This window comes from Harpia harpyja, chromosome 3 (assembly GCF_026419915.1).
Source record: "Harpia harpyja isolate bHarHar1 chromosome 3, bHarHar1 primary haplotype, whole genome shotgun sequence".
Lineage (NCBI taxonomy): Eukaryota > Metazoa > Chordata > Aves > Accipitriformes > Accipitridae > Harpia > Harpia harpyja.
The window spans coordinates 49,865,748-49,885,897 of NC_068942.1; the positions used below are offsets into that span (position 1 = coordinate 49,865,748).

At 36.5% G+C, this 20,150-nt stretch overlaps 1 protein-coding gene across 3 annotated transcripts in view; it reads right to left on the reverse strand.

Annotated features, from left to right (window-relative positions):
* Window positions 1–482: 482 nt before the first annotated feature.
* Window positions 483–20,150, reverse strand: part of STXBP6 (syntaxin binding protein 6) — a 119,983-nt gene continuing 100,315 nt past the window's right edge. For 2 of the 3 annotated variants that reach the window (XM_052782515.1, XM_052782514.1), the window contains 2 exons: window positions 6,488–6,645; window positions 483–3,983 (listed from right to left, as the gene is read on the reverse strand). In XM_052782515.1, the coding sequence (XP_052638475.1) occupies window positions 3,960–3,983; window positions 6,488–6,645 (182 nt within the window). In that variant the 3' untranslated portion in view covers window positions 483–3,959. Of the gene's footprint in view, window positions 3,984–6,487; window positions 6,646–20,150 lie in introns of those variants that run through there. The other variant, XR_008234481.1, reaches the window with a different exon arrangement.

Genomic DNA, 20,150 nt, shown 5'->3' on the forward strand with positions numbered 1-20,150 from the left:
TTACAGGATAAATGTACAGTAACAATGGACAAGAACTGCCATCGTTATGTGTAAGCCACAACAAAATGCTGTTCTGAGCAAGTTTGCTTCTGATGCACCAGAGATCTATTTCTTTTACTAAAAGTTTCATACAGTTTGGGCATTGGGCATGTATGGCATTCAACATCAGATGGATGACATTCATTCTAGCAAAATTTACCTAGTAACTAAAGTAATGTAATCAGTTGACAATATTTGCCAACAGGACATTTTTGAGATTAGGATCTTAGGGACCACGTTTAAGCCTGAAAAAAGGAGATGGCAGCAAAGTCAGTTCATATTCCATACAAGTCTTCTGCGAGTTGCCCTCATTCAAATATATGGGATTGCTTCTGTGTAGAATTCTACCTTTATAGTTTTACTCCCATAGGGCAATTAAAACTGCTTTTGTTTTGATAAAAATTTGTCAATAAAATTAGATGGCCAAAAGAAGACAGTAACAATTTGAGAATAAGCATTTTATAGCAAATTGAAAGCAAATTAACACAGAAGTTCTTTTTAACCTGCACAGCCTTTAGGTACGATGCTAATTTAAACCTGTGTTAACCATTGTTTGGAATCTGCTTGGTCATGAAATCCATTAACCTAGTTCCCATTACTTCTTTTTCAATGACAGTATTCTTTCTAGAGAAAGTTTTCATCGTTACAGCAGAAACCAATTTTTATTCAGTTTTGCTAGAGTGAAATAAAATTCTCCTAGAGTGAAATATAAAAATGTCATTTACAAATCATATTTTGAATAGGTAACTCAAATAATCCAAGGACAATTTTCTTTTGATCACAGTTACAGTATTTAATGACAAAATCAGGGCTTCCAGTAATGACTCAAGAGAGCAGGTCCCACTTTTTTTCCCCCCAGAATGGCACAAAATAATTTCTACATCTTTGAGAACTTTCAAGGAATTGGTTACAATAGACACCAGCAAGTATTACAATTCTGGCATATCATAGCAAAACCTACCTACCTTTAAGATCACTTTTTAGAGAGCACATTTTTGTTAATATTTCACATAATGCACAACTTTTGCTAGACACAAAAGTAGCCTTTTAAGACAGAGTTTGCAGTACATTACTCAAGTCTAACAATACATTATTTTTATTCTTTGCAGAACTTTAAAAAGATAAAGAAACTATTGATATTGTTACAATTTACAAATACATTCTTTCATATGAAACACTAACCTGCATTATAGTATATGTTATGTACATGACTATCTAATAATACTAGGTTGCATACACTACAAGCTAAGTTCCAGAAGGAAATTGCAATGCTGTAAGATTTACCTTTGGATAGACATTTATACACCTCTGATATTTTTTTCCCTAAAAACTACCAAATCTTGTAGTTAATGAACAGGAAGAAGAAAGTAAACACACAGACAAACCGCTTTTCCTTCATTCAATAACACTAGGTTACTCAGAATTCCCATAGTAAATGGCTTTTGATGGTTGGATAGAAGTCCTGAGTTATGATACATAACACAATACACTTAACTGGAGGGTATTAAAAAAAAAATATGCTGAAAAACTGTCTGTGGGACTAAAGTAATGTTTTAGAACAGTTCAACTCACAAAATGTCTGGAACTTAGCAGTGCAACTGTGACCTTGTCCTGTCCAGCCAATATTCATGTAAACACCTGAAACCCATGTCTTTTTATGTGAATTTAAACAACTAATTCTTTTCAGGTTTATCTCATTTGGGGTTTAGACATTTCTTCTAAATTATTGACAAGCTTAGAAGCCCAGCTAGATGGCAGCAGTTCAAAACCTATTCCTTCTTTCTCTCAAGAGAAAGACTTGTGAGGTTAGCAGCAGAATATAGTTTAAAAAGTAAGAGTGGAAAAGATGACAACAGAAGATAGCTATGTGGTCAAAAATGGACTCCCTGACTAATTTCTAATGCAGCTATTTTTAAAAAACAGCCTAACATTTGGTCTCTAGTAGGAGTTTAATTTCTAATGAGAGACCGTTTTCCTGGTTAATTTGCAGAAAATACCCATAGTCATTACAGCAGTGCTCAGAAAGCTACTGGCATTTCCGGGGCAAGCATTAATTGTACATAGCTCAATGGAGTGTTCAGAACTCATGTTGTTAATGAGCCTGTTCTGACTTATAACAGATGTGGCCAAATTCCTTTTCAGCTGACGGTGTTGGATGTAGTAACTGTTAGAGCTGACGCTAAATAGATCTAAATGATCATATGGTACTACACAGATGACAAATTTACCCCTTCTCTCAATTCCCAGTGTGAAAATAAATAAAAAGCTTCATACAAAACAGTTTAAATTACAGTAAAAAAAAACCAAAAAACCAGATGTAAACTTTGAATGCAATCAGTTAACTAGACAGTGTCCTTAGTTCAAATGAGCATGTTTTCCTGAAACCAAGCATCTTTTTACAAAATGGGTATTTCCAAGAGATTTTCAGTTACTTCAGCTTGCAGTAACTAAAATATTCTCAATTACTACAGAAGCTTTTATCTCTCTTACAAGCACTGCTCTGAGGATTTTAGACTGTTTAAAGTGTCATCAATAATGCAAAAATCTTATTCTACATTGAAAATGAAAACTACAGTACATTCATAAAATGCCAGCTTTCTGGCTCTCCAGTAAGATGAGGACAGAAATGAAGAGCAGGCAACTTCAGAAGATGAAGGCTGAAACTTCTGCTAGGATTTCTGTTTCTAGATAACCGTTTGTTTTTGTTTTTTTTTTTTTAAAAAGCAGCATCTTTTTTTTTTTCTTCATTCTAGAAGCATATTAGAACATCTTTAAAATGTTAAGAAAACAGCTGTGAAGGAAAAGAGTAACCTACTTATTTTTGTAAGAGAATACAGTGCATATATTGCATATAGTGAATACAGAGTGAAGTAGGGAGTCACCCTTCCAGTGATAATATATATTGAAAACTGAGACCCAAACTAGGAGTTATGATTCTATGTACCAGACATGCTTTTTGAAAGCCTCTATTTTAAAAATCAGACAACTAGCTAACACAAAAGTCATTCTAATCAGACAAATTTCTGAAGTGTTCAAAAAAATTCTTACCATAGAATTTATGAAAAAGAGGTGACTTGGAAAATGATGCATTCTCATTTTCCCAGGCCTTTGCATTGTCATTTACACAGACCTTTAGCCACAGAATCACAGGTAAAAAGAAAATGAAATGTTATTTTATACCAGATTGCTAAATTCTAGACTCTGTTTGAGGCACAGCTATGTGTGTATAGATGTAAAAATTACTTTTTTTCCTCTATTTTGAAACCTCAAGTATACATTCTGTAGGTTTCATTACACTATTCAAATAATCAATCCTGAAGGGAAAATAGAAATACTCAAAATGCAGCACTGGTAACAGATTCCCCTATGAAATTCAGATATGCACTTCTGAATGCTGGTGATGGCACATGCAAAACTTCCTACATTGGGTAGAAGAAACACGTTTGTTTCCCAGGACAAAGCAGCCTATTCTCCACAATAGTTACAACCCCAGGTGTTTAATTCCAACATTCACATCCTGCTGATGCTACATAATATGAAGAAAAGTATACCCCTTCTTTGGATTTTACTTCCACACATACGTCCATAACCAGTTAAATAACTTTCTGTACAAATGGGAAAGAATATTACTATTTTAATCCCGATCAACTTGTCATTTGGTCCAGTTCCCCTGTTTGCTTTCACTCCTGTAACAACTGAAATACAGGTAGAAAGTACTGCAGGACTGTGTAGCAATATTACAAAAGAGGAACAAAAGTCAAAAAAGGTAGAAATGCAACACTTTTTCCTGCACAGAAACTGAAAGAATGCATCTCCACTGAACTGGAAGAAAAAAGCACACAGAAGTGTGGATCTCCTGTAAGAACTGCTGAATGTAGCCTTTCCAGTTTCTCAGGAAGGTTTCAACTTTGGGCAGTATCTCAGCATTTGTGCTTCATGGCAAGCTGAAAAATAAAGAAAAAATGAATTAAAAAGAGATCCCATGTAACCATAGCTATATCAAGCTAATGTGGCTAGTCTGGATGAGAAAAGCTTGTAAATCAAATTCTCCAAAAGATGCCTGAAATCCGTAACTTCTTTGCACACAGATATGCAGAGTTGTTCCCTTTGCTGTGACTATAAAGCAACCAAAATGGGAACTCTGCTTTGCTGCACAAAGTGTTCACAAACACTAGTAAGTTGAATTGGTGCCTTTCCCTTCACTGTCACTGTTTTGCCAGAAAGTTACAGTTTTGCCATTTGAGCAACACTCAGCTGGACCTTGCTTTTCTGGTTTCACTGGAGTAGTATGTTTTCTTTTCTGTTCAAACAACATCTAAGGTCCAAGTAGCAGCTGCCCCTCAAAGACTTAACCAGAGGAATATTAAGAATAAGCAACACTGTACTTATTCCTAAATGCTCCACCAAAACCCCAACAAAACTCTCTTGCAAACTAAAGCACACCACCATAAAAAAGTGTGTCTCTAACCTAATACATTCTTGGGTGGCTGCCCTCTGCATTTTTGTGAGATAAGAGTAAAGGAATTGCAGGACTACAGCACCTCTAAGCTACAATTCAAGACCTGGGGCACCAATACAGAAAAAATTGCAAGAAAAAGCATTGTAAACCCCACTTTACTAAGTTATCCTTATGATCATTGAGATGATAAGCATTTATGGTCCTCTGAGAACTAAATTATATTTTGTTTTCTTCAAACACAAAGATGCTATTTTCTTGTTAAAAAGACAAAACCCAAGCATTTATTACAAATCCTTAACTATCATTCACTGAAAGACTGTCACACTCCTGTTTCAGGCAGCTGGTAATTGGGATAGCTTCAACAGCACACAGCCCTTCACACTCACATAAGGAAGACTGGTAATCTGTAGAACTGGACTGGCAGAAAGGTTTCATAAATCTCAGTCCAGCACACAGTCTAAATTAGAAATTACCCTTTTCTAGTCTGCTTCACTTAGGCATTTCCTGCAGAAACTGTTCTGGCTTTCTGCCATAGAGACATGTAAACTCAAATGACTATGTACAAAATCCTGATTGAGAATTTCCCCGTATTTTTTATTTGATAAAAAAAAAAAAAAATTGTATTGTGGATGTTTTTAGCTTCTCCACTGTTCCTGCTGCTTCCCCCTCAATTTTTGTTTTGAATTATTATTTTTTTAAACATTTATTTCTCAATATGGTACAGCATAGGCTATCAAGGATGGTATTTTTATTACAATACCGCATACTTTAATCTGGAGAGTTTCTTAAAATAAGATTTTCCTAACGCGACCTGTTTGAAAAGATTTGTTTCTGTTCACAGCATGGCTTCATCTGTGGAACTGCTGTTCTGCACATGTGGAAGATGAAAGGGCAACACACACTAATGAAACCTGTTCAAATCTTAATCAAGATTCATAGCGGCCCAACTATCAGAGGCATTTTTCATTTTTGAACTCCCTACCAAGCAGCACTCTACGCTTTACTCTAAAGCACCAAACCTGTTGCCCCCTACCCTAGAAGGGGTGGTAGCTGCTGTATAAGGTTGGTTTTCTGAGTTGGCGTAGTTATCATCACTGGGGGAGGGGGGAAGAAGGTGGCCTTAGATGGAAGAGTCCAAGAGCAGACTCGTACCATACTCATGCCACTAAGCTGAACCATGCTAATCCAAATGGACCACAAAGTAGAGGATTATCCCAGTAAAAATTAAAATAAGTTGGTTTGTGAATTTTAAAGACTATATAAGACAGAGGCTTGTATAGAACTGCACGGTAACAACCCAGGATTTCTAGTGCTAGTGCAGTAGCCAGGCACTGTTTGGCATAAGCTTGACAAAGCCTAATGCATGTCCTAAGCAGCAAATCTATCACACTTACATGCTAAAATGGTTGCTCATGTGCAGAAAACTTTCTACCACCAAACTGAATGCTGTGGATGCCTAGAATTTCTGTCACAGAGATGGAAGCTCAGTACCATTAATGCACATGCAGAAGCAACAGGCATAGTACTATCAATACCTTCCACCAAGAACAGAGAATGTCCATACATTCCTGAGACTGAACGATTCCTCAAAATCCTCATAACTAACATTTCCAGACATAAAAAGATACCTCTTCAGAAACAGACAGTCACAGACCTATGACTGCTTATCAGAGGCGATTAACAACAATTTCGCTATACTGCTGCACAAAGTATGGGGAATAGTTCCAAGCAGTAGTGGGAAGATGGATTTGAAATATGCTTCAGGAAGGTGAAGATAGGTAATTTCAATTCAAGTGGCAATGCAGCAAACCTCAGACCTATGGACCAAAGTTATAAACCAGAAAACTGCCAAGTGAGGAAGAGCATCAAGGAAAACAGCAAGCTGTTTGTAAACAGTGACTGACTGCAATTCTTTCTAGAGCTTCCTCCCCTCACAATAAAGGAACGTGCGACTGACCTACTCAGAGCCTCGTACCACCAAAATCTTACCTTGTGTGCAGTTTCTGCAAACTGCTGAGCACTGTTTTTCAGCTCCTCTGTCTTCTCTTCTGCTCGACCTAGCCTTTCACCACGCTCATTCAAAGCCTGACTTGCCTTCTGTACTGCACTTGTCACACTGTCTGCTGCTGAATGGAGTATGCTGTTTCCTGCAATATCAAAAGAAACTATTAGAACACCCAAATATATATATGCTTTGTATTAAATACAATTATTTTAATTGATTATGTTCTAGAGCTGATGTGTTATCTGCTAGTTTATCATCTAGTTGCATTTTGGATAATGGGATAAGTTACTGTTTTCTCACAAAAACCATATTATTAGCAAATTATAAACAAGTACCGTGTTGCAACATAATACTTGGGGAATATAAGGAAGCCGTGGACGTAACTTAGCTATGTATTATTTTTTAAGCCTTATGCTCATACATCATTTCAGGAAGCTATTCTACTAAATCAATTAAACTGTTCACAAGTGCACACAGCTTCTTCACACTATCATGTTAATATAGATAAACCTTCTTTGGAAGTTACACTGTTTCCCTAGAGAATAAATAATTGACTCCGCAGGAGATGTCTGTATGAATTCACCATTTTTTGCTATATTATAATTATTATAATAACATTTCATTTACAAATGCACCCAAAACACTATTACTACAGTTATTTTATGCTGCTCTGATCTATCTAACTTTGACCCTTCTCCACATGGAGCACCAGCCATGTTTCATGTGACAACATACTTTATTTAAACCTTAGTATTTAAAGTCCCAGCAAGGCTCCGTATCTCCTAAAACTTGAGCTTTACCATCCAAATCAACTTAGCAGTTTCTCTGTTTCTTCTCTGGCGCACAACGTAGTAGTTTCTTCAAGTTTTCAACAGAACTGCATCCCTTTCAAATGATCAGTCTTTTCAGTACTCCTTTCTATACTGCTTCTCAACAGAAGGGATTATCTTCTTTCTGGAATGAGCTGCTGATCAATGTTTATAATATGAACCACAGTACAAACTGAAAACTCTGAAGAGGAAGCTGCATGTTATCAGTATGAACTGGTACGTATTAAAATACATGTAGGACAAAAAAAAAAAATTTTGTCCTATCCCTTTAACCTTTTCAGCCAAAGGACTAGTAAAAATTCAGCTTTTCACAATACAGTAGTCCCTTGGTGTCTTCCACAAGCTTTAAAACTTAATCTACCTTACAGGGGTTTTGTTATCTAGCAGTTTGTTGTCTAGACATATACAAAGGCACTGTGAGAGCCAGAAAGCCAATACAGACAGAGTATTAACTACTAGGCTCGCCGTTGCTGCCAGTTTTCTAAATTGCCCCAAATATTGTAATCAAACAGAGCCTTTTTTTCACAGCACTAAAACCAAATACGTAAGTAACACTTTTAAATGAATTATGCTGGTAAAGGTACGAAACCAGTTCAAGCCACGAAGCTGAACTGAGCACTACAGCAAATTTGCTGTTACAACAAAGTCTGTTGTTCTTACATACAAAGACAAGTGGAAATAAACACAAACCTACTGCCTTTATTGTTAGTCTGAAAAGTGTGTCTACTTAAAAGGTATTGCCAGGTTAAAAAATAAACCCCAAACATTAATTTGAGGGTTATTTTGCTATTAGTTTCATAAGGAAAAAGAACAAAAGACCCATTCAGACTAATTTTTGAGATAATACTCCTTTCCTTAGAAACAACAAACAAACAATGAAGAGTGAAACTGAAGGTTGCCCCACATAGCCTGTGGATCAACAGTACAAAGCTGCACATGCAGGAACTCTTCAGATAAAAAACTGCCTTAAAATTTTATTAAACTAAAACACAACTAGTATCAAACTGTGGAGGCAGGGGAGGGACTCACACGTGATGAGTCAATATGAGAAATATCAAGCAAAGAGCACCCTGGCCTCCTGTATACCAATATTGTTACATTTTTCACATCAGTAATAAAAAAAAATAACGGATATATAGGATGTGGAACAGCTACAGGTTCGGTTTTGTCTATTGTTGCATGGAACAAAAAGGCTGCATTTACAGAAGGAAAAAAACGATTGGCATTAATGTTAAAGAGATGAATATCTGAGAATACCGTGAGTTGGAATTTGCAGAGACAGAAATGAAACTTTATCTTTTCAAGTGGCCTCTCTTCAGACACTGAGGAGTCTGATAATAAAACCGAACAACTTTAAATATTGTACACTTTCTCACTTCAAGATTTTTCAGTTAATTGTTATTTTGTGTATAATTTGCTCGTTTAAAGCCAGTTCTTAGGAGATTATTTTGGTGTCAGTTCAGGTAACTTTTCCAATAAACACATGTACTGGGCAACACCACACTGGAAATAAGTTTCCCTTTTTTGGTGGTGTGATCTACAGAGGCTTTAACCTCTTGTATAAATCAGTGCTACTTTTCTAAGATAAGAGTTTTAAAAGCTCTCAACACTGGATTAACTCTGTTGTTGCTTTACAAGATCACAAACCTTCCGCTGAATTCAAGGGAAGCAGGGTACATGGAGAGGTTTATAAAACTAAGCATCTTCTGAAGTCTTAACGTGTTCAGGAGTAGAAGTTAACACAGATTGCTGACCTTCTGTCAATGTCAATAGGAAACTGCAGAATGAAAACATTCTGTATTTTCTATATTCCTGAAAATACCAGGATTTGTGGCCAAAGATTGGTATCTATTTCTCCACATTGTTTTCAGCAGAGAAGAAAGAACTTGGAAGTTTGGCAAAATAATAATAATAGTTTTTCTTTCTAGATAATACAGTATCATGTTCTCTCCAGGTAAGATCTGCTGTATTTTTCTATGGGCAGTGACTTGCAGAAGCTGCTATTCTGAGGTTGTTTTGGAGAACTAGTTTTAGATAATCTTTTCCAATGGAACATCAGTAAAATAATACACCCCACCCCAATCTATGAGCAACACAGGAACCCATGTGTCAGTAGTCTATTCACTGGTGTATATCTAGAGCATGTGTAGGTGGTTTCTGGTATGACTGACTATGCCTTGTCCTTATATTAGTATCACTGCAAGAATAGCAACACTTGTACTGGATGTATTGGAGAATCATTCCTATGAACAAATCCCCTACAACCTGCAAATTTTTTAAGCTGTTCTTCAGGACATAACTACTACGATTCAAGATCTCCAGAGAAATTTGTTCCATGACTGAACAACAAAACTGCCTGAACAGTACCCACTTAGGTGTAAACATGCCAACCATCTGCACTGAGCCACTTAAGAAAAACTCAAAGAAATGTGACAGTTAACATCTCTTTCCTAGAGTCTGGAAATCCTGTTTTCCATCTTTGCTTAGTTTTTACCAAAGACGTGACAACTGCTCTTAACCACCTTGTTTTGGTGGTGGGTGGGTGGTTTTTTTGGTGTTTGTTCCCCCCCCTCCTTCTTTCTCTATGAAAAGTTTGAGAAATTTCAGGACTTCTCATCTACTAGGTGAGAAACACAAGCTCCTCAATGGAAGACTTTCAACAGCTTTTCACATACTTCTTCTAAGGAAAGAGATTTTATAACACTTGCAAGATGAGATAAACACCACCAAAATATGGGTATGGGTCAGCTGACGTTCTGAATTGTTTTTAGTAGGAAAGCACTTGCATTATTCCCAAGATGTCAAACTCCAAGCGTCTGTGATCTCAAATTTTGCATGGCTACAGTCTTCACTGAACAGAAAGAGTCACATGCTTGTGTTGCTGCTTTTTCTAAGGTATACAGGGATCCATCCATTTTTGGAGTGCCTATATCTTTCTATAGCTCTGTAGAACAGATCCCAGCAGTTGAGACTACAGACTTTTCTCTTTCAAATACACATGAAAGGAAGATAGAAAAGTTTACATATTTTGTCATTTTACTAAACAGCTTTTTTTGAAGTCTCTATTAAGGGCAAGCACACAGCTTTTCACTATCTAACAGTATTTGCACACTCATTGAGTAAGTGGAGCAAATACTGCCAGATCACATGGGGAAAATATGTATTTATACTGAGTTTAATATAAAGTATTAGGTTAATATTAATTTCTAGTATCAGCAGAACATGTATATTTAGGCCAACTTCAGTTTGAAACTAAACAAATCAAGCTTAATTCAGTGAGTTTCTTCAGTTTAATTTTGCTATATATAAAAGCAAGAAAAATACTGCTGATTTATTTTCAGTTACTCAAACAAGTAGCTTAATAAGGTTGCTTCTAATACAGCTTTTTCTTCTATAATACTTTTTGTCATCTTATCTGAAGTTGTCTACCCAGAGGAAAGGAACATGCATTTCCAAATCAATCCATAGCTACACAGCTTGGTAATCCAATTTGCTAAGCAAAATATACATCTTATTTTGAATTTGCTGTAGCAAAATATAAACTATTGGAATTAAACTCCCCTCTCCCCTTAGAAAATTCAATTAGTGACTTGTATAATTATACATAACGTTACTGGGACCCAAAGGTGCAGAAATAGCAGAAGGGCAGCAGCCCTCATGTGAGTGTTTTAGACCAGTGAACCTATAAGTATTACTTGCCTATGGACATAAACACTGAAGAAATAACACTTTGCAGGAAGCACCGCAGCTCGTCTCAGACCAATTTTTAAATTTTTGGTTCTTATGATCACAAACTATATCAGAGGGTCTTGCAGCCCATGAAATCAGGTGACATTGCTTTAGGCCTTTTATCATGCACAAGAGAAAAGTACATCCTTAACCCAACAGTACATGAAAGATATGGAGATAGTATCATCAATCAGCATGGAAACCAGTCTGTCTGTTGAAGAAACTAATTGGTCTATAGAGATACCATTATTTAGTCTTCATGTTTTGTTTTAACACACATTCATAAAAGGTTCGTAGTATTCTATTAGCCATATCAAATGTATTTCAGTTCAGTGCAGGGATTTATCTGTATGTTAGTGATAAGACTTTACAGTGACTGATTTGTAAATGCAAGCATTTACTTTTTATTCGTATATGCACTAACACAGCATTTAGCAACTACCTCCTTCTGAGAAGGAAATAAATGCAATTAGCAACAATAATTAAGAAGTTCTATCACATGAACCACCTTTTTATTTAAAGAAAACAGGTATTAATGGTACCCATTCAACTGCATAAAACTGGACCTGTGTCACTGAATAAAGGTTAAAAGCATAATGACAATCAGTTCATTAACAAGACCACCTCTATCACAACATAATTATTTCAACAGAATTTTGGAAACACTGATTGTAAATACAAAGAACGGCTTTTTTCTCCTTCACTATTTTGTGTTTTGTTAACTGCCTGTGCACTTATCACTTAAGAATCAAAAGCACTGAACAATTAAAATATCAATAAAAAACTAAAGGACTCTAAGGGGAAAAGAAAGGTGCTGAACAATTAAGAAGGAACATATCCTTGTGAAAGAAGGGAGCATCACAGATGCTTTTTGTAAGTGGGAAAGTGATCTGAAGAAGGGAAGCGGCTATATAATAAGCATTATTTCTATTCCCAAGTTACTTCAAAAGTCTCACTGAAAAAACAGTTTAAAGTGACAAAAGCCAAATATAAAAAACACTAAGAGGGGAAGGATTAATATAAATTCTGGGTTTTCTGAAAGAATAGTTAAAGAAGCCTTAAGACTGTATTTCTAATTATAGCTAGGAATTAAGGTTACTTTCCAGTTTATCTCATCACTCCTTAATAATGGAGGTGACAAAGACAGACTGTAGCTTCAAAAGAGAATTTTGAAAATAAATCACCTTTTTAATGTCCATCTAAAATTAAAGATGATCCTTTTGACTTATATAACAGGCCAGCTTTAAATTCTTTGCTTAGTTATAGCAGTTTTCTAACCCTTCAAACCAATGATTAATATTAGACTCCATATACATACATAAAATTTGATTAAATTATAAAGAAAATTACAAAGAAAAAACCCCCAATTTGCTAATATTTTGACCTTGTGATCGCACGTTCCAAATCTCTTACTGGCAAGTTACCTAAGCATGGGAAAAATGCTCAAGATAAACAGTAATTTCAGGTCAAGTATTTCTGTAAGTTTTAAAGATAATACATCTATTTCTAAATGAACTTCAGAAATATAATAAAGTTAAATTTTTCCCTTAAACAACCACAATTAATTTCTTAGGTCTCTCTTAGCATGTCATCCAGGCTCTTAATGTTAAATAGCATGGGCCTTGGTGCTGACTTAAAAGGAATGCCAATAGTAACTGGCTCCCATTTGGACTTTGAACTGCTGACCATTACCCTTAATATCCACTCACCTTGTTGCCCACCTATCCAGTCTGTATTTCCCCAGCTTTGCTATGACAATGCTAGAGGAGACAGTGTTGAATGCCTTGCTGAAGTAAAGGGAAAAAAAAAAGACATCTGCTGCTCTCCTTTCATCCACTGAGCCAGTCACTTCATCACAGAAGACAAGCTGGTCGGGAACAATTTGCTTTTAACAAATCTCTGGTGCCAGCTCTCCTTGCCCTCTGTATGTCTACAAAAGTCTTTCAGAAGGATTTGCTCAATAGCCTTACAAAGATAAAAAAATGTATTTCAAGTTAACTAGCAATTGAAGTTTTCAGCACAGAACTACTACCTGGTTCAAATAATTGTTAAATACCAAACCTTCTCTATGCATGCAAATAGAATTCAAACTCATGAAAACCTCATTTAATCTTCAGTCCTACCCATAATATGGCTATTCATGTTGGATGTTGTCTTAGTTGTCAGTGTCAAGCATTAACTGTCAAATTCCAGGCTTGATAAAAATTACTAGTCATTTGCGTGTCTCAAAGTAGAAGTGGTTTGGGCTTGGGGGGGGTGGGGGGGGGATTTTTTTTCTTTTTTTTCTTTTTGAATTGTCAAATCTTTTTTATCCACCCCATCTTGGCTTTCATAAAAAGTTCTGAAAAACACCTACCCATAATTAATGCACAGCAAAGATACACTTGATACTAAACTAATTCTCTACTTCTTTAAAAAGTTTTAATAGACTGGAGAAAACCTTATCAAATCTATCAGCATGACAGCTCATTCCAATCACAAGGAGACTTTTTTTTTTTTACCTAATGTCCTTTTGTGTCTTTTTGTCAGTGAAAGGCTGCTATTTTAGCATTCTGTTTCTGGCAGGGATAATGTTTGTTATGCTAAACCTGAAGGTAATGTGGCTCAAGCAGCAGGAAATTGAGGGGGAAGAAATCCTCCAGTGTGGGCTGCTGTGTGGGAATTTGTACTTGTTCCAGCTAAATGTCTCCACTGGCAGTGCTGATCAACAGCTTGCAAGTAACCACACTCTGCAGCCCATGAACACCCCTGACACAGGCTTCCCTAAACCTCCCCTAAATCTACTAGGGTACAAGCAGCTCCACTGCAAAACTCCTCTCCGTGTTCAAGGATGAGAGCTGGGATTTGCCCCACAGAAAAACTGTTTCTGAACATAGCAGAAATTGGATGATTCCTATAACATTGCTTTGGACTCACAACAGCTAGAACAAGTCACAGAAAGTCTCAATCCTGAGTTACAGTTAGTAGTGTTTGTCAATAATAACACGTATTATGCTCGTATTATTATCTAATTTTACTTTCATTTTAATCAATCTAGCTACAGGTAAGAACTGTACTAAAGCCAGCTGTTTGATCTCCTTCAGACGAACATGCTTTATCCTGTTTAGATGCTTTAAAGCTTCACTTTAGGATGTGTATTCTCCCATCTCCCCAAAAGCATTGCAAATTGGTAATTTTGTTTGGCAAATAACAAATTAAGGAGATCACTGCTATCAAAGACAAAATACTAGGCTAAACAGATTTTAGTCTGATCTGGTCTGAATGTTCATTATGTTCCAAGAAAACTCCTGAAGATGTTGTTTAACAAAAATTGATGGACATATAAGAAAATTAAAAGAATCAGCAGATGCTTTCAAAAAAGTTTTAGAGCAAGGTAAATATACAGTGATACTTATCTAGTATATTTTCCAAGTCTCCAACTATGTGTGGCTTTGGGGATTTCATGACACAAAGAGTATCTTTGCACACATCATCTTGATTGAATTCTTTTCATAAACTTCTCTAAGAAAAGAACCAATCCCACTTTTAGCTGGCCAAATAATATTATCTCTGAACATACCAAATAAATGCATCTGGATGATCTCTGCTGTTTAACTCACTTATTTCAACATATTATAACCAGAACCACGCAAATTAAAGAAAATCAGGTAGCATGAAACACAGCAGACCATTAGCTGACCAAAACCTGAAAGCAGCATGTGAACAGAATGACTTCTGCAGAGCACAAGGAATAAAATTTAATGAAGTGGAGAAGATGAGGTCTTTAAAAAAAAAAAAAAAAAATCACCTTAAGGGTTCAACAGTTCAGTATTTTTACTTCTAACAAGCAAGGTGTATCCAAATTTCTCAATGTGGCTTGCAAAATCTTAGAAAAAGATGTATTGCAAAAAACCCACCCCTTTTTATGATTCTGCAGGGGACTACAAAAATCCCTTGCACAGACAGTTGAGTAGGATAAGCTTTCTTACCACAATCAGAAGAAAATGGAAAAATTCTCTGATGTTAGCACCCTTTTATTTTAAATAGTGACATTAAACAACATAGGGGCCATTAGAGTAAAAAAAAAAAAAAAAAAAAAGCAGCTTGCAAGCTTTGCTGCTTTTGATCAGCTGAGTGGTAAAATCACTGGAAATGGGATAACTTCCATGTGGATTTTTTACTGACATTGATGTCATCCTGTAAAGAAAAAGTATGCGTTTTTTGGTTGAAACCTTTCAGCAATTTCTACCAGCAGGAGAAATCCGGTATTTCCTGCATTTCTTCATGATCACAAGGTGAAATATCCAATCAAATTCCATTCAAAATCAGAATATTTTTCTGTAAGGAATATTCAGAAGGAGGAAACAGATTTCATATAGGATAAAAAGATGGTAACTACTATAAAGAGTTACATTTAATATGAAAAAACCCTATTTTGAATGAAAGCCTGTGATGGGTTGACTCTGGTTAGCAGGTAAGCTCCCACCCAGTTGCTTGCTTACTCCCACCCAGTGGGATGAGGGAAGAGAATCAGGAGGGCAAAAGTGAGAAGACTCAAAGACTGAGATAAAAACAGTTTAGTAAGTGAAGGGGAAAAAAAGAAAACACAACAAAAAACAAGCAATGCAAAAACACTTGCTCACCACCAGCAGCCCAATGCCCAGTCAGTCCCAGAGTAGTGGCTACCTTGGGAAAACAGCTCCCCCCCCCCCCAGTTCTTATTGCTCAGCATGCTGTTACATGGCATGGAGTATCATCCTGGTCAATTTGGGTTAGGTTTCCTGGTTGTGCCCCCCTCCCAGCCTATTTGCTGGGGGCAGGCAGAATGAGAAACCGAGGTCTTGACACAGTGTAAGCACTGCTCACCTAAAACGGTGGTATGTTATCAACACAGTTTTGGTCACAAATCTAAAATACAGCACTATACTGGCTGCTATGAAGAAAATGAGCTCCATCCCAGCCAAAACCAATACAAAGTCTAATTGACCTTTTCCCTGTCAAGGCAATCCAAAGGGTTTAGACATCTCCAGATGCAATTTTTTGTTTTGTTTTGTTTCAAATTCAATTCACCAAAGTATTGACATTTCTTTTAGGGTGTGTAGAAGAATCAGGTAGCAACATACCCTGAAGATGAAACACAGGATTCTTCTAAACAAAGGTACTGCTTATAGTCTCTGTGTCAATACTACTGATTGATCTTCTGATTAAGTAGTGTTAATTATTATTGAGAAACATAATGCACTAACGTGCTACAATGGAGGCATGGAACAACGTATTTGTCAACAGATTCACACCACTAAATCAGGTAGGTGACTTTGAAAATTCCGTATCTGCTACAAACTCAATCTGTGTTTTTACAAAAAGACTATTTAAGTAGCATATTCAAAATCACCATCTCCTGTTACCACATAGGCTGATACAAAGTTGTAGTTCATGAGTAAGAATGAAAAAGACTGAGTGAGAACTGGTCAAGGTCAGGATGGAGTCAGTCAAGAGCAATGGTTTGAACAAAGCAAACCAAAAAATGCAGTGTCTGGCCTGAGACTGACTGGCTGTGCAAGAGCAGCTGCCCTCAGGGAGAATGTGGTCTGGTAACCTAGGAGCTATATGTTTAAGGGCAATCTTTTAGCAACATCCCAGTCACCCAGGACTGGTGTGACTACGTTTATGTCTGAATGTTTTCTCTGCTAGTTGTGCACATTTCTCCTATCTGTTTTGACCAGCTACTGTCAGTAATAAAAATCAACTTGAATGTAGCTTGTATCTGATTAGTCACTCCTTTTAGAGAGCACTTCACAAAAGCTGCCACCTCCTCCACCCTCCAAACTGTACTTAACCACTGAAAACAACACTTCAGAAAGAAGAAAATGACCACAGGAAGCTCAAGTTCTTTACCTGGCATTTATTCAGGCAGGAATTCAACTGCCTAGAAAGATTTTTTTTCCCAAGGAAAAGGCAAGAGAGGAAGTTACAAGTTTCTCTAGTCTGAAAGCTTCCCGTAGGCTGTCAAGGCTCAGGTGACTCCCACATATTAGCCAGATTCAGCAGTCAAAACAATAAATTTTGTTAGGAGAAAGAATTATGCCATTAAAAAAAAAATTAACAGTTGTTCATTACTGCAACACAGCACTGAAGACATGAAGGCAAATCTCTGCCTCCACTAAAATTGTCACAGAAATTTTTCACAAGGAACAGATGTGTCCGGAATGACCCACCAGAAACACCACAATAGTAATGAAGGACTAAGTGAACCCTAGGCTTCTAACTCGGGAAGCTTAAGTATTTCAAAATCAAAATATTTAGACTGATAAAGTTCCAACTGATGGTGGCACTTCACACATCCATATGCTGCCTCTCCTTACTGAGCATATTTGTTTTGTTAAAATCACCACTACCAGAGAGTTACAGTTCCTAGACTACCATTAGCCCAAGGCTTTCCATCACTACTGTAATGTAACAGCTGATCATAAAGGTCGACAGGATGAATGCGTTCTTCCCCTCCTTTTTCATCCCTCTCACCTCCCTGCCAAGCGACTGTTGCACGTCCTTTCACATGTATTGGTGCTGTGCTGATAGCCTCATTTAGGAGCTCTTTTGAATAAAAGAGGAAACTGCTGCTAAAAAGAACCAAACAGATAAAAGTTTTCTGACCTCTCAAATAGCCACACGAAGCCTTATTAAACAGCTCAAGTTAATAAGTAGATTACAGAAACAGTATTTCTGTGATTGTAACCCTATAAGATAATTCCCTCTTACAACTTAATGAATGCCCATATCACATGAATGGAATGTTCTCTAGATAATTTCAATATTTAAATTATCAGCCAGAAAGGATGACTAAGTGATCTGAAAGACAGAACATTCATAGAAAGTATTATCTTTACTGGGTTTATTAATTTAATTGTAACTTTGAAATACTTGAAACCTGAACTTAAATCTGAACATCAATTGCTCAATTTATCTTTCAAGGATAATGTACTTCCCAACTTAAATTTGAGCCTTAAAAATCTAGAAGTCTCCTAGCTCAGCCTGGACAGGAGGATTTCCATGGACTTCACCTTCTCTGAAAGTAAATAAAACACTTCTGTAGGTCTTTGCACCTGAATCTGGAAAGTTTATGACCTTCAAAAGAAGCATGAGTTACCAAAGCCTGGTAACTGTTGTGATATAAGTCGTATATATTCTGCACTTAATTTAGCTTTTACCAATCACACAGCATTAAGAGTCACTCTACTTTCAAGTCATGGATCAATGTTCACCTTCGTAAAAATCTGATTCTGCCCAGGAAAGTAACACAGGTTTCAGAGTAAGAAGTGATCTCAAATTAAGACTAGTGATTACACTAGTTTCCCCTGTTTTGATGTGGGGTAGGCAATTTCTTCTGACACAAATGAATCTTTTAATAGCCATTAACACCAATAGTGGCCAAGAACAGCTGCTAATAGAAAAATTCAGGCAAATATTGCATATTATTTAGAAACAGAGAGACTTTTAGATTAAAAATCCATCTAATTTTGTATTTTGTCCAAAGCGCAAGACTGAAAGAAAAAAGAAAAAAGAAACAGTGGATTATAAGCACTCTATAAACCTCTTAAAATATGACCCCATACTTTCGAGTCTTCCCGACTTGCAGTGAAGCCTATATTAATTCTAGTAATTTCGAATATTTTATACTGTAACAACATGTTCTAATTTAACACTAGTTTGTCACTTCATTGCTTTTGAATCTTATTTACATCTGCATACAATTTCTTTTTATGTATCTGTAATCTTGTACTTTTAAGGCCAAAAAAAGCCAAGTTTCATATATCTCAGTTCTCACATGAGGAAACAGCGTATTATATTCCTGCTGCTAGTTAAGTAATATCTATACCCTGGGAGTTAAACAGACACTTCCAAGTTATTTCTAACAATAACAAAAAATACCTTGTGAATCATAACATTATACTTTTAAAAAGGTCATACTGATTATAAAGAATGTAGGAGGAAAAATGATAATCCTAACTGTTCAGCTGCAAAACCTTCATCAGCAAACAACAAAACAAGACAAGCTTTATTGACAATTGAGATCAGTTTCCTCCTCTGCTCTCATTAGCCATGTCAGCTCTTTATATTTGCTAGGTACATTTTAAGAAAAAAAAAAAAAAAAGTCAGTCTAGTGGGTAACATCCCACTTATTTTAGCCCCAGGTTTAACCTATTTACTGGAAAGAAAGCTAAAAAAGAAAGCTACGTGCTCTTTCTGGACTGACTGAATGAAGAATGTGTCTATATTTCAGATTCCTGCAATGACTGCAGCCTACAAAGCCATTCCAGATCTGGACTGCTAGCTATCCAGGGTCTTGCAAGTAATATTGTCACAGCTACAGAAAGCTTAGAAGAGACCGCAAGGTCCACCTGAGGACTTGAGTAAATGCTCTGATTTCAAGATTGCTATAACTAGACTACTGATAGTATTCTACTTACTAGTAGAGCTATGCTCTACTCATCTGCATGAGCTTTTTTCATCATAGCTTTGTGGAAATGTTCTAAATGAGACACTGATGGAATAAAGTTTCTTCACTTTTGCACCACTATTAAGCATGAACCATGTAGAACAATCACAGTGTCCAGGTGCTCAACGGCTAAGTAACTTAGAGCTGAAGTTCACAGTGAATAAAGAGGAGCCTGCTATGGTTCCTAAAGAGGGTTAAGAGAAGCCTGAAAGATACTACCAACCTTAATTTGGCAGGAGTGGAAGGATATGCTACTAAAAACTTGTCCAGGTCAGAATAGCAATGACTTTACTAACTGCAAGCTTAAGTCAACACTTGAGAGAACTTTACCTTCCATACTTTCCTGTCCAAATCCATAACTGGCTTTAAAGCATCATTTCAGCGCTAGCCCTTTAGAGATGGGAAGGAGGGGAAAAGGAAAGAGAAGAAAGAATATTGTTTATTTAAGTGTGCAAACTCAGGGTATGCCCTGGCAAGCAGAAACAGCAACCAGTCAAGGTACTCGTTTTGTACTTTTGTCAAATGTAAATAAAAGCAAAGAGGGAAAGAAATCATTTGATGTTTTATCTTGTTAGTGATCTGGCAGTGGAGAGAGAACAGAAAATACTACATAGA